The 15,035-nt window shown below is 37.9% G+C and overlaps 1 protein-coding gene across 3 annotated transcripts in view; it reads right to left on the bottom strand.

Moving 5' to 3' along the window:
- Positions 1-15,035, bottom strand: part of LOC126473660 (histidine--tRNA ligase, cytoplasmic) — a 55,202-nt gene that overhangs the window by 23,844 nt on the left and 16,323 nt on the right. For all 3 annotated transcript variants that reach the window (XM_050100893.1, XM_050100892.1, XM_050100891.1), the window contains 4 exons: positions 7,294-7,506; positions 4,285-4,506; positions 3,773-3,979; positions 3,387-3,681 (listed from right to left, as the gene is read on the bottom strand). In XM_050100893.1, coding sequence (XP_049956850.1) covers positions 3,387-3,681; positions 3,773-3,979; positions 4,285-4,506; positions 7,294-7,506 — 937 coding nt within the window. The remainder of the gene's footprint in view (positions 1-3,386; positions 3,682-3,772; positions 3,980-4,284; positions 4,507-7,293; positions 7,507-15,035) is intronic.

The raw sequence follows: 15,035 nt of genomic DNA, 5'->3' as shown, positions 1-15,035 counted from the left end.
TGCCCTAAATAAAAGTAGAATTATCCCAAGAGATGGAACACAGATTGCATACAAAATAATGGGAACACTTACATCCCAAAACACAGCAGCTTTCTGAGGCAAGAACACTCAGATTTCTGTACTATTCCAGTCATTTGTTTTTGGAATTCTTGGCCAATTAAGACTGTTTGCTGTACCAGAAATATAATCTGGGATATTTCCTTTTACAGGCAACATTGTTACCGATTGACACATCCTGGCACAACTTCTGACCAGACCACACTGGCTCAATTCTGCCAGTATCCCCTCCTCCTCTCCATTCAGTCATCAGACTTCAATATTATCAAGCATATGTTTCCTGAGAACAGAGAATTTTCAATTCATTGTGTAATGAATGGCCAGCCAGTGTGGCCGAGCAGTTCTAGGCGCTTCAGTCTGGAACCGCGTGACCACAACGGTCGCAGGTTCGAATCCTTCCTCGGGCATGGATGTTTGTGATGTCCTTAGGTTGGTTAGTTCTAAGTTCTAGGGGACTGATGACCTCAGATGTTAAGTCCCATAGTGCTCAGAGCCATTTTTGCAATGAATGGCAGAAAATTCTTGGAAATAGCACACAGACTGTATTCATCCATACTGAATCATGCTTTTGTTGTTGTCTTCAGTCCAAAGACCTTTTTGATACAACTCTCCATGCTACTCTATCCTGTGCAAGCCTCTTCATCTCTGAGTAGCTACTGTGACCTAGTTCATTCTGTATCTGCTTACTGTATTCATCTCTTTGTCTCCCTCTATAATTTTTACCTCCGCCCCCCCCCCCCCCCCCAATGCTTCCTTCTAGCACTAAATTGATGGTCCCTTGATGTCTCAGAATGTGTCCTACCAACCTATCCCTTCGTCTAGTCTGGTTGTACCACAAATTTCTCTTCTTTCCAATTCTTTTCAGTACCTCCTCATTAGTTACTTGATCTACCCACCTTATCTTCAGCATTCTTCTGTAGCACTACATCTCAAAAGCTTCTATTCTCTTCTTGTCTAAACTGTTTATTGTCCATGTTCCACTTCCATACATGGCTACACTCCACACAAATACTTTCCGAAAGAACTTCCTGACACACAAATCTATACTCAATGTGAACAAATTTCTCTTCTTCAGAAAAGCTTTTCTTGATATTGCCAGTCTACATTTTATATCCTCCGTACTTCGACCAACATGTTATTTTGCTCCCAACTAGCAAATCCCATCTACTACTTTAAGTGTCTCATTTACTAATCTAATTCCCTCAGAATTACCCGATTTCATTTGACTGCATTCTATTATCCTCATTTTGCTTATGTTGATGTTCATCTTGTATCCTGCTTTCTCGACACTGTCCATTCTGTTGAGCTGCTCTTCCAATTTCTTTGCTGTCTCAGACAGAATTACAATGTCATCAGCAAACCTCAAGGTTTTTATTTCTTCTCCACGAATTTCAATTCCTACTCCAAATTTTTCTTTTGTTTCCTTTACTGCTTGCTCAATATACAGGCTGAATAACATTTGGGATAGGCTACAAACCTGTCTCACTCCCTTCTCAACCACTGCTTCCCTTTGAGCCCCTCAAATCTTACAAATGCCATCTGGTTTCTGTACTAGTTGTAAATAGCCTTTCGCTCCCTGTATTTTATTCCTGCCACCTTTAGAATTTGAAAGAAAGTATTCCAGCTTTTTCTAGGTCTACAAAGGCTATAAACGTAGGTTAGCCTTTCCTCAACCTATCTTCTATGAGTAGTCATAGGGTCAGTTTCGCCTCGCGTGTTCCTACATTTCTAAGGAATCCAAACTGATCTTCCGTGAGGTCGGCTTCTACCAGTTTTTCCATTTTTCTGTAAAGGATTTGAGTTAGTATTTTGCAACTGAAACTTATTAAGCCGATAGTTCAGAAATTTTTACACCTGTCAGCACCTGCTTTCTTTGGAATTGGAATTATTATATTCTTCTTGAAGTCTGTGGGTATTTCGACTGTCTCATACATCTTGCTCATCAGATGGACGAGTTTTGTCATGGCTGGTTCTCTCAAGGCTACCAGTATCTCTAACGGAATGTTGTCTACTCCTGGGGCCTTGCCAGCCGCGGTGGTCTAGCGGTTCTAGCCGCGCAGTCCGGAACCGCGCGACTGCTACGGTCGCAGGTTCGAATCCTGCCTCGGGCATGGATGTGTGTGATGTCCTTAGGTTAGTTAGGTTTAAGTAGTTCTAAGTTCTAGGGTACTGATGACCAAAGTAGTTAAGTCCCATAGTGCTCAGAGCCATTTGAACCTGGGGCCTTGTTTCAATTCAAGTCTTTCAGTGCTTTGATAACACTGCCCCTCAAGTACATCTCCTTTGTAAGGGCCCTCTATATTATCCTTCCATGTTTCTGTTTTCCCTTCTTTGCTTAGGACTTGTTTTCCATCTGACCTCTTGGTATTCATACAGGCAGTTCTCTTTCCTCCAACGGTCTCTCTAATTTTCCTGTAAGTAGTATCTATCTTACTATTAGTGATATATGCTTCTACATCCTTACGTTTTGTCCTCTAGTCATTCCTACTTAGCCATTTTGCATTTCCTGTCTATCTTATTTTTTAGACATTTGCATTCCATTTTGCCAGCATCATTTATAGCATTTTTATATTTTCTCCTTTCATTGATTAAGTTCAATATCTCATGTGCTTACCAAGAATTTCTACTAGCTCTCGACTTTTTACCTACTTGATCCCCTGTTGCCTTCACTACTTCATCTCACAAAGCCACCCATTCTTCTTCTGCTGTATACCTTTACCCTGTTTTATTCAATCGTTCCCTAATGCTCTCTCTGAAACTCTCTACAACCTCTGGTTCTTTCAGTTTATCCAGGTCCCATCCCCTTAAATTCCTACCTTTTTGCAGCTTCTTCAGTTTTAATCTGCAGTTCATAACCAATAAATAGTGGTCAGAGTCTGCATCTGCCCCTGGAAATGTCTAATAATTTAAAATCAGGTTCTGAAATCTCTGTCTTACCATAATACAATCAATCTGAAATCTTCTCGTGTCTCCAGGTCTCTTCCATGTATAAAGCTTTCTTTCACGATTCTTAAACCAAGTGTTAGCTGTGATCAAATTATGCTCCGTGCAAAATTCTATCACATGACTTCCCCTTTCATTGCTTCCCCCAGTCCATATTCACCTACTACTTTTCCTTCTCTTCCAACTATCGAATTCCAGTTTCCCCATGGCTATTAAATTTTTGTCTCCCTTCGCTAGCTTGAATAATTTCATTCATTCTTATGTTCCCATTATGTTTTGGTAAGCAGGTTAATACTTATCACCACTTCTTTTGTTACTACCACCAGAGAACTCTTCTGAAAACATGTAAATAACAATACACTGCATAAATGTGAGGACACACTTACCTAATAAGATAGCCTCGTAGATAATTCCAGTGTAATAATCAAGACCACGAGCTAAGCTAAGATCAAACTTAATTTTATCAGAAACCCCATACAAGTCTGAATAGTGCAAAAATAGCTTGATAGCTTCAAGGCCTTCACAGGCATCTTTCGATTTCTTTAATGATATATCTGACAGTAGTTTCTCAGCCAATTCCTGTCCACCACTGAGGCGCACATATTCTCCAATTCGATCTGCCACATCCTCTGGAAGACCTTTTTCTGAAACCATCTCATGACGCACTTCTTCCCAGGATAGCTAAATTTTAAAAGAGAAAAAACATATGAAACACAATGAATAATTTAACTAAATGGCACACGCCATGAAAAAAATGAAGGTCAATACCTACTTTGTCAAGCTTATCTACAGCAGAACATATAGACCGAAATTTATCTGCAGGCACCCCACAAACTTCAAAGATGCCATCAAGAAGTTGTCGGTGATTAACTTTCATAACAAAATCTCCAATGTTCAAACTGTTCAGTATCTCATATACAACACGAACACATTCAACATCAGGAATCATATGGTCATATTGGCCTGCGATGTCAAAATCCTTTAAAAAATATTATTAAATGTAACAAATTTTTGTTTGAAAAAGCAAGTAAAATTAAATATTATAAAACTATCAAATAATGAAATGAGACGAAGGAGACCAAAGTCAATCTAATGATCCTTTACAATATGACAAAAATGATTTATTATTTCATGATTTATTATTTTTGTAGTAATAATAATTATAATTATAATAACAATACATATCATATGAGGAAACACTGAAAACAAGCAAGTGCAGATTGGTGATAATTTTACTGACAATACAGACAATGTACTACACTGAACATCAATAACCAAACTTACACACTGATAGAATTCCCTGTATCGACCTCTTGTCATAGCTGGGTTATCTCTGCGATAAACTTTGGCAATGTGGTAACGTTTTATGTTGCTTATTTTGTTCATTGCCAGATAACGAGCAAATGGGACAGTGAGATCATATCTCAAAGAAAGTATTTCCCCTCCTTGATCAGCTAAATCATATATCAATTTTGAATCTTCACCATATTTCCCAGTAAGCACTTCCTGCAATAAATATTAATAAAATAGCAAGTGCAAAACAGAAAAATTTACATTAAAAATACAAGTGACACATGCCACAAAGGACTAGCCATTACTATAAATATGAATTAATACATGTTAAGTACTAGCTTGTAGAGATTGTCTCAACGTACATAGATCTATGTTAAAATCAGTAATGATAGCATAAAGAAGAATAGTAAAGCATCACACAACCTGTACAACATAGTACTAAGAAAATGTGTATAACCATTTGTATTTCAAAGTGAGAAACAGAAAGGAGAAAGAGAAAAAAGGAGCAAGAGATTTTGCTTTGATGTGATGTCTTTAACAAGGCACACTCAGCTTTGTGAAACCAACTAAGGAGCTACTTGAGTGAGAAGTATTGGCTCTAAGGTCCAAACAGTTGACCACATACCCCTCCATGTTGAATCAGAACAGTCACAAGAAAGATTCAGATTTTAACAGCCCTAAAGATTTAGCTAGATCTAGGTGGAACAGTTATTGAAAGAAGGTTTATGAAGCAGCACAAATCTTGAAAAATCTGATTAAAATAGTTCTCGCAGTTACAGGCTTCCACCTCCATGGCTTCTAATCATCAATGAACTAGCTAGCTGCTGCAATGTGCAAGAAATCCCTTATGAGAAACTATCTTGGCAGCAGAATAAACATATTTATTTTGTTTTTGATTTGTTTGGATTTATTTATTTGGCTGAACTTACACACATTGGAAAAAATAAATTAAAAATTTCAATAACTACTAAAAACTTAAGCCAAATGAACATATCTATTTTGTCCACTGCATTTTTTAAATCACAAACACAGGTCACTGTAGGCCAGGCATCCCAATGGTTCAGTGGTGAGAGATTGGACATCTTGTAGCAGACCCCTGAGATGATGTATCAGGGGAAACCCGGGCTAGGTGGGTGATTGACTGCCCTTCAGCTCCACATTGGGGGCATTCTGAAGCTCTCCACTGAGTCAGTTCCTTGTTGCAGGTACAATGGTTTGTGCAAATCCTGTCACTGCACCTCTGTCTTCTGGAAAGAGACTTTCTGGTACCTCCATAGGTGGATTTGTCACAAGGAGCAAGTTCGTGACAGTCTGGTCCTGTTAAGTGATGTCCAGTGATCACTGCTGTTGAAGTCATTGAGCTGGTTGGTGACTGCTACATGTGGATGTCTTTATTTCACTCTCAGTTGCTACAGTTTAAGGAAATCTGAATCGACATGAATGGGAAAGGATGGGCTGCATATTACATTTTTGCAAGTGATTTGTTTGGATAAATTCCCATTACTTATACAATCTGCTACTAGAATATAACCAATAATGGTAGTCAGCCATGAGTGCACGGAAGATAACAAAACAGCACTACCCTATCAATAGAAAACTCACTGACGAACATCCCTCAATAAGGGACTGTTCCGTCACTGGAGAAGCTCCTGATGTAGACCTCCAAACAACAGGGTTCAAACATGGAGTTTGTGAAGGCAAAGAAAGAAGTCTAACAACTTAGTAGCATTTATTTGAATTGACAATGTCCACAAAGATTTGCAGGCAACATTACAGCCTTGTTGCTACCTGATTATTTTCTTTTCTTTTTCTTTTGCAACTCTGTGGACTAGGCAGTGGTAAGAAACTTTGTTTTTTTTTCCCTACTTGAGACTACAATGGGGTTTAAATACCACAAAAAGATCCCACTTTCCATCAATAATTGCCTCTCCTTCAGCTACAGAGTGTGTGTGTGTGTGTTGCTCAATAGAGTGAAGGAGTCCTCTGAAGAATACATAGTAAACCAGACAAGAAACAATGCCCTTATGTCATTTGTTTTTGGAGCAGTAAGAAACTTAACTTTTAATAGAATTACTTCCCTATATACATGCTTCTGGGAAAATCAGCTGAAAAAGCAGAGGAATCCCTACTTAGGCCAATCTTTGTATACCTCTTGGAAGCTGTCACTATAACCATTGAAAATACCATATAATATGCACTAGAAGGTAAAATTTTAAACATTTTGGTGCACCTGTAATAAGCAAAAATAGAACAATATGACGTAATCACCCGAAGAGTACTCCACATCTTATGAAAGTACTGCATCTATTGCATACAGATGGGTAACAAGTATTTCATTCCAATACCAGATGGCCTAACTGTTTATGGGCCTTGTGAATTACCACCCACTACAGTTTTATAATAGCAGTAAGTTACAAGACAGTGGGACTGACTACAATCATGAACTTCTCATAAAAAGACAACATGTTGCTAGAACAAACATGACACAGTAACTTCTTGATATTATCTAGGATGGCCTTTGATGCCAGTTGCGAACGATATTGTTATGGTGTTGTGTGGCTAAATTTCTGTTATTACAAGATTAAGACAATCTACAGGCAGTTCAGTTACAATTTGTGGTCTCTGAAAACCTATCTTTAAGACTGTGTACGTAAAGAATCCGTTACAGAAACCAAATGGCAACAACATAATTTTTCTTACAAAAAGTACCACAATGCATCTGGGGAGCAATGAACTTGGATTAGCAAGCTGCACCCTCTTGGCATATTTCACTTACTTAGCTTTTCAACATAATAATAATAATAATAATAATGACAATAGTAATAAATTGTTGCATGTACATTTGGTTTTCATGATGCACCAACAGTTTTTAACATCACATTAAAATGAAGGAATACTAATGCTTCTAGAGTGAGGGAATGTTACATAACATGTTAAATGGCCCAAAAACTGAAGGAAGGTCTGTAATGAGTACTCCAGGAAGAGCTAATCAAAATTCACCTTGAGTTCAAAAACAGGTGTATCAATAGTTTCTGCTCCATGTCTTTTGAACACAGCAATGATTTTCTCAAGAACACTTGTGCGAAGTGCCATGTGCTCAGGTCCATAATCTCGTGTCCCTTTTGGTGTCTTCAATGTGAACTTAGTATTTGCATGTAAATCCTCAGGTCCCTGAGCAGTTCCCTTTGGCATTTTATTTACTGCAAGTGATCCCTGAAATCAGCAGAGAAATCAAATGTTATATTTCTCTCTCTCTCTCTCTCTCTCTCTCTCTCTCTCTCTCTCTCTCTCTCTCTCTCACACACACACACACACACACACACACACACGCGCAAAATATGTATATATATGTATATATTATACAATATGGACTACAAGTTGGAGAACTGGCATAATATTAACCAAGCACTGTTTGTAGAACAAGAAGCACATAATAATAATAATAATAATAATAATAATAATTTTATTGTAGTTCAGCTGATTACAGCAATAGACAAAGTCAAGAGCATATATTTCTACATAAACTACTATATCAATGTAAATTGCTTTACATAAAATAGGTACACGTTAGAATACAGTATTTTCATCTTCAAAGAATTCATCAATGGTGTAAAACGGATTGTTCACTAGTAGCTTGTATAATTTAGCTTTAAAGATATTTACAGGCAGTTCGTTAAAGTCAGCACTTAGTCTATTAAACATCCTTAGTCCAAGAACTAGGTAAGAGTTACGCGATTTTGATAACCTATGATATAGTACATCTACAGATGTTCTGTTTCTAGTATTATGGCTATGAATATCACTTCTCAACACAAAATTAGACACATTGTTTCTAATGTACATTAAAACATTGTAGATGAATAAGTTCTCTACTGTAAGACACTGCAATTTAATAAACAGAGGTTTACAATGTTCTGTTTTATCAGAATCCGTTATTATTCTTATTACTTTCTTCTGTAAAAGTAAAATGTCATTTACATGGCAGCTACTACCCCACAGTAAAATTCCATAAGAGATGATGCTTTGGAAGAAGGCAAAATATGCTGATCTCACATAGTCATTGGGAACATGTCTTTTTAAATTTCTAATTAGATAAATAACTCTTGAAAGCCTAGCCAATATATTTTTAATGTGTGGTTCCCACACCATTTTTTTGTCAATAGTAACACCTAAAAATTTAACAGTTTCTAATTCCTGGTAGTTAGGAATCTCTTTGAGGCTAAAGTAAAGTGTCTGGGTTTTGTTTTCATTTAGCAAGAAGCCATTAGCTTTGAACCATGATGAGGACTGAGCAAGGGTATTTTCGGTCAGTGTTTTCAGTGTATCTAGATCAGAGCTCTTATGTAGAAAAGTTGTGTCATCAGCATATAATATTGTATGAAAATTTATGAGTAAGGGCAGGTCATTAATCATTAGTATAAACAGTAAAGGTCCAAGCACCGACCCTTGAGGTACTCCGTACCTAACATTAACCAAATTTGATTTCTCCCTACCAATGCACACAACATATTTATACTGTTGTCATCAAAACCATAGTAAACTAGCTTATTCAGCACAGTGTCATGCTCTACACAGTCAAAGGCTCTGCTCAGGTCACAAAATGTAGCCTGGGCATAGTCCCTAGCCTCGAACACATCTAGGACTAATTTTACGAGGGAGTCCATTGCATCTGTTGTGGATTTACCTTTCCTAAATCCAAACTGTTTATCACTAATTATAATTAGTTTACCCAAGTAGGCACTAACTTGCTCATACATAATCATTTCTAAAATTTTTGAAAAAACTGGGGTTATGGATATAGGTCTGTAACTAGCGGGACAGTTCTTTTCCCCTTTTTTGTATATGGGCACAACTCTAGAAATTTTTAGTATGTCGGGGAACTTACTTTCAACTAGGCATTTGTTAACACAAAAGGTTAAAGGATAAATCACACAATCAATAACATCTTTCAACAAATTACATGACATATCATAGTAATCAACACTAACTGAAGGTTTGAAATTTTTCACTATTTTTAGGATATTATTTGGGCTCACTTCTGTGAAAGTGAAGGTGCTTGGGGAAAGCTTTTCAAAGCAGCTGTCCATAATACATTTTCAGGTGGTTTGATTATTGAACAACTAATTTCTTCAATGGACTGAATGCAACATTTATTAAATTCTTCTGGGGTAATGGCAATTTCCTCCTTGTGTTTAGTGTGTGCAATGGAGTTTATTACACTCCAGGCCTTCTTGCATTTATTGTTAGATTTTTCAATGTTTACTATGTTATGCAGTTTCTTTGTTTCATTTATTGCCTTCCTATACTTGCATTTAGCTTTAGCATACAGGTCTTTATACAGTTCTGATTTACTGGTTTTGTACAGACTAGAATACAGCATAACAGTACTTTTCAGTTGCCCTAACTGTGGAGTATACCATTCCTTCGTTTTCCTTTTCTTGTAATTACTACAAATATTCACTGTACATTTTTTCAGAGGGATGTTATTTTCAAATACATTTAAAAAGACGGAGAAAAGCTTTGTGAATACAATATCAGCTGAACAGTGTTGAAGCCTAATAAAACATGTGCCCCAACTGAAATAAGTGAGGGCATGTCTAAACCCATCCATCCTCTCTCTGCTCACTGGTCTAGTAATCACAGTTTTAGATTCTGGTTTGGTGCAGTCTGAAGTTACATTATTAAGACTAAGATGTACTGCATCATGGTCTGAGAAAGGGGAACTAATTACATCAGTGGACATAAAAGTTCTCTTAATATTTGTAAATATATTGTCTAGACAGGATGGGCCTCTGGTAGGTTTGCAGTTAACATAGTACAGGTTAAATTGTCGAAGCACATTTTTGAGCTCTGTCACAGTTTTTCTGTCCTGCAAGACATCAAAACTTGAATTGATTCCCCTCCAATGACAACATTGTATTTTTTCCATTTTGGTATACATATGTACATTAAGAGTTCCTCAAGTTTCTCCGGAAAGATATGGGGGTCACCACTAGGTGGCCTGTACACTACTACCACCATTAGCTTAAGGCTCTCAATTACTAGACCTGACATTTCAAAATGCATTTCATCACAAAGGGTATTGAGATCTATCCTGCCACAGTTTGGTGCAAGAGGTGTTTTTACATATATTGCTACCCCACCACGTAAGTGCTGTTTTCTGCAATAGCAACTAACAAGGGAACCTCCCCATTGCACCCCCCTCAGATTTAGTTATAAGTTGGCACAGCGGATAGGCCTTGAAAAACTGAACACAGATCAATCGAGAAAACAGGAAAAAGTTGTGTGGAACTATGGAAAAAAATAAACAAAATATACAAACTGAGTAGCCCATGCGCAAGATAGGCAACATCAAGGAGATTGTGAGCTCAAGAGCGCCGTGGTTCTGTGGTTTGCGTGAGTAGCTGCGGAATGGGAGGTCCTTGGTTCAAGTCTCCCCTCGGCTGAAAATTTTACTTTCTTTATTTTCGCAAAGTTATGATCTATCCGTTCGTTCATTGACGTCTCCGTTCACTGTAATAAGTTTAGTGTCTGTGTTTTGCGACTGCACCGTAAAACCGTGCGATTAGTAGACGAAAGGACGTGCCTCTCCAATGGGAACCGAAAACATTTGATCGCAAGGTCATAGGTCAACCGATTCCTCCACAGGAAAACATGTCTGATATATTCTATACGACACTGGTGACAGCATGTGCGTCACATGACAGGAATATGTTGTCGACCCACCTAATTTGTACACTTAGCGAATGGGTAAAAAGATTCTTCTACCTTGCCCGACTTAGGTTTTCTTGTGGACGTGATAATCACTCCCGAAAGAGTGATGAAAACATAAGACTGTCACATAACCTGAAAATAAAAAATTAAACTTTTCACTCGAGGGAAGACTTGAACCTAGGACCTCCCGTTCCGTAGCACGGGACCACGGCGCTCTTTACCTCCCATTGTCCTTGATGTTGCCTATCGTGGCATGGACTACTCAGTTTGTATGTTTTACTTACTTTTTTCATAGTTCCACACAACTTCTTCCTGTTTTCTCGATTGATCTGTGTTCAGTTTTTCAAGGCCTATCCACTGTGCCAACTTATAACTAAATCTGAGGGGGGTGTGATGGGGAGGTTTCCTTGTAAGTAGTGTGTAATCACCCAATACTTTGTACCCAAGATCATCCTCTAAAGACACCAATGTTCACTTAAACATAGAATATCTATCACGTTTTCATTTGAAAATTCGTTGACAATTAAGTTTTTATCTGCCATGCCCTGAATATTGAGGTAGCATATTTTAAACTCTACTTTAGGCATTTCTTTTTTTGCATATTCTCTTAGTTGACATGACCTACTGTTACTGCATGAAAGTTGACCAGGTTGTGTGCTTATGTTACTAGAACACCCAACCTGGTCTATATATACAAGTTTTTTGTCATCTCAGTTGAAACATAATCCAAACACATTACTGGTCTTTTTTCCTTCTCTAGCTTATCCAATAATACTATTCCGATAATTGTATCACTTAGAACACGTTTACCTAGATAACTGAAATGTTGACCATGCTTGGTATGCCATCCTCTGCTACAACTACTGGCATTAATTAAGGAAACATTCTTAAAGTGCTTACAGATAGCTTTGTACTCCATGTTTGTCTGCTCCACTTCCTTATTCACACATGACCACTGGGGCAAATCATGTCGATGTGGCACATTAACAACAATCACGTTGGTGTGGGTTAACATTCCGAGAGTCTTCTTCAGTGTCGAAGTAGCTGTCTTCCTTTCGTTTCTGCTGACGTCGTTTGCTCCGGCCATTAACACTACAAAGTCTCTGTCCGCGAGGACTGTGCTTTCTTTCTTGATCGATGTTGAAACATCTCATAAACCAGCTCCTGATTTAACGGTACTTTCTATTTCAAACTCGTTAATCACATGAGGTCCGCTTTCCGTTAACATAGCTGCTAATCCTCTGGCGTAACTGTCTGAATAAATCTTGATTTTGCGTTTTTTCTTATACCTTACTTGGCTGTTTGCTAAGTTTTGAGAGTCCTGTGCCACCTTATCAGATGAGTGTGCTGATACAGTTTCTATGTCATCTGTGTTTTGAAGCGAATTATATTTGTTATTTAATGGTAACCCAAAGTCCTGCCTATGTTTATTGTTAATATGTTTGTAAGCGCTCCCCTTCGATTTTACAGTTACCCATCTACTGCTAGGCCTGTTGTGAGCCGTTTTAGTCGTAGCTTCACTTTCGGGCAATCCTTCCATAGGTTTGGGGATATTAAGACATACCTGATGAACACTCTCTTCCAATTTAAGCCTGAGTCTTCTGTTTTCATCACTCAGAATTTTTGTGTCCTCTCGTAGCTCAGCAATAATTAACAACAGATCATTTTCAGAGGATGAAGCACCTATTTTCACATCTTTGGTTTTTGTTTTACCACGCCATTGCTCCGACTTGTGTGGATTTAATTCATATTTCTCGTACAGTTTTTTTTTTAATTTGTCCTGTAAGAGTCCAATAATTGTAATATATGATAGGTTTTCCTTTTTGATACTGTCGGTCTTCCTTGCTGCATCACACGTACACGTTTCTTGATCATTAAGGGATGCAGCCTTTTGTTTACAATCCGCACAGTTCCACATAGTAGAACAATTATCGTCGCTTCTCAGGGAAGGATCAACCTTTCCGCAACGAAAATGAAATTTATGGTTACACTGGACACAGACGAAGCCACTTTTAACAGGTTTCATGCACTTTTTGCAAGATTGACACTGTATAACACTATTTTCACAAACTTCTATATTCAATACTTCCACAACTGATGCCATCTTCAACACACAGTGATGCAATAATGTCAGTTACAACAACTTTAGTTGTCACTTGTTGCCCTCCATTCCCTCCTGCAAAATTTACACAAGTTCATGACAAACATTACAATGCCAAATTAAATAACAGTTCTGTCTCCAAACTTATTTCCCACATCATAGTGTCCTCTATCATCTTGTCCGAGTACTTAACGACTATGCTAACATGCATTTTCTCTGATTACACAGATGATAGGACCTTTACAAATGTGCTGAAAGGCACAAAATAGCAAAGAAATTAACCAAGACCACTAAGAAAAACTTCACATCGCGAAATTCAATATGTAGTATACACATTCTAAGGCCTATTTGGCAATATTAAGTATGTACACAGCAACTTTAAAAATCAATAACGCCCTCTCACAAATCTTTTCTAGGAATACCAGCAGGAGAAAGTTTCGTTCTCTCTGCACCAATGTTCAATGCATACAATAAGAACATTGTGAAGGAAGTTCTTGAAGACTGGTAGGATAACATCATTATAGGTGGCAGAAAATATAATTCAGGTGTGTAGATGACACTGATAATTGCAACAAACATCAACTGGAAATCATTATATGAAGGTTGGCCGAGCGAAGTATTGAGTATGGTCTTCAAATCGACAACACAAAAACCAAAGTGATGCTTGTAGATCACCCTAATGACAACAGACCTGACATCACAAGAATTCCTGGCTATGAGGTCATCACTCATTTTGAATATTTAGGATTTGTTTGTCACCGATACTAGGATTAAAAGCTTGAGATCAATAGGCAGTTTTCAATTACAAGAAATTTTTCAGTTAAACTTGCTCTCATCTGGAAGGACACCTCCACCATTGTCAAGACAAGATCATTCTCATCCAAACTCTAATCTTGTATACTTGGACGATGAGAACAGAGGATCATAACAAGACTGACACTCTCAAAATGTAGTGTTATAGAAGATTACTTGGAACACCATGGACAACACATTGAACTAATGAATCTATTCTGAGGCAGCTTGGCATCAGACTAATACTGATGATTCTTGTCAACCATAATCATTTGAACGATTTTGGTCACACTGCCAGAAGGCTAGTGGTAATGCAAAGAACAATCATAAAGGGACCAGTTGACAGCCGAAGATCTAGAGGACGCACATCGTTGCAGTGGATACAACAAATTAAGAGACTGACCAGAATGGGCTGATAGCAAGCAAGTCACCATGCCAAAGGCAGAGCTTTATAGAGGTCATCAAGGAGCTTACCATGTGATGCCACAAAAAACCTTGTAGGGTTAGCCCAAAGAGAGAGATTTTTTCAGTGTGTGTGACTTTTAGCACAAACCAATTAATATTATTAAGAGCCAAAATTAAAGGCACATTACATAGCTCATGAGCAAATAATGTTATTAATCTTCATTAAATGATACATTTCATTAAGTACTAATCTGTAAGTATCGTTTTAGATTTAAGACTAGAAAATATCTACTACTTAATTCTACACCATTCAGAAGGCAACATTACGATGTATGGGAGAGAGTACATTAGGTGCCACTTTCATTTCCACCGTTCCCTGCTCCATGTTCAAATGGTGTCCAGGAAAAATGTCAGTAAGGCTCCATATGAGTTTGGTATTTTGTGATACATGGGAAGTAGTGCATGCAGCTTAACTTGTCTTGAATTGTACACTTCCATAATTTTAACAGTAACTTGGCCATGGTACACAGTATCTTTTTTAGTGTCTTGCCAAGGACGTTTGGTGCTTATCTCAGAGATGCTCTTGTGCATACTAAATGGACCAACAATCAGACATGCTGCTCTCCTTTGGATCTTGTCTACATCCCGTGCTGGCCCTACTTGGTAAGCATCCCAGAGAACAAGCAGTCGTGCAGCAGATTCTCAGGTTTCAAAAGTTACCAGCACTGCC

The sequence above is a fragment of the Schistocerca serialis genome, chromosome 4 (genome assembly GCF_023864345.2).
Source record: "Schistocerca serialis cubense isolate TAMUIC-IGC-003099 chromosome 4, iqSchSeri2.2, whole genome shotgun sequence".
Classification (NCBI taxonomy): domain Eukaryota; kingdom Metazoa; phylum Arthropoda; class Insecta; order Orthoptera; family Acrididae; genus Schistocerca; species Schistocerca serialis.
Note: the sequence above shows the minus strand (reverse complement) of the source record. Positions and strands in the feature narration are given on the sequence as shown.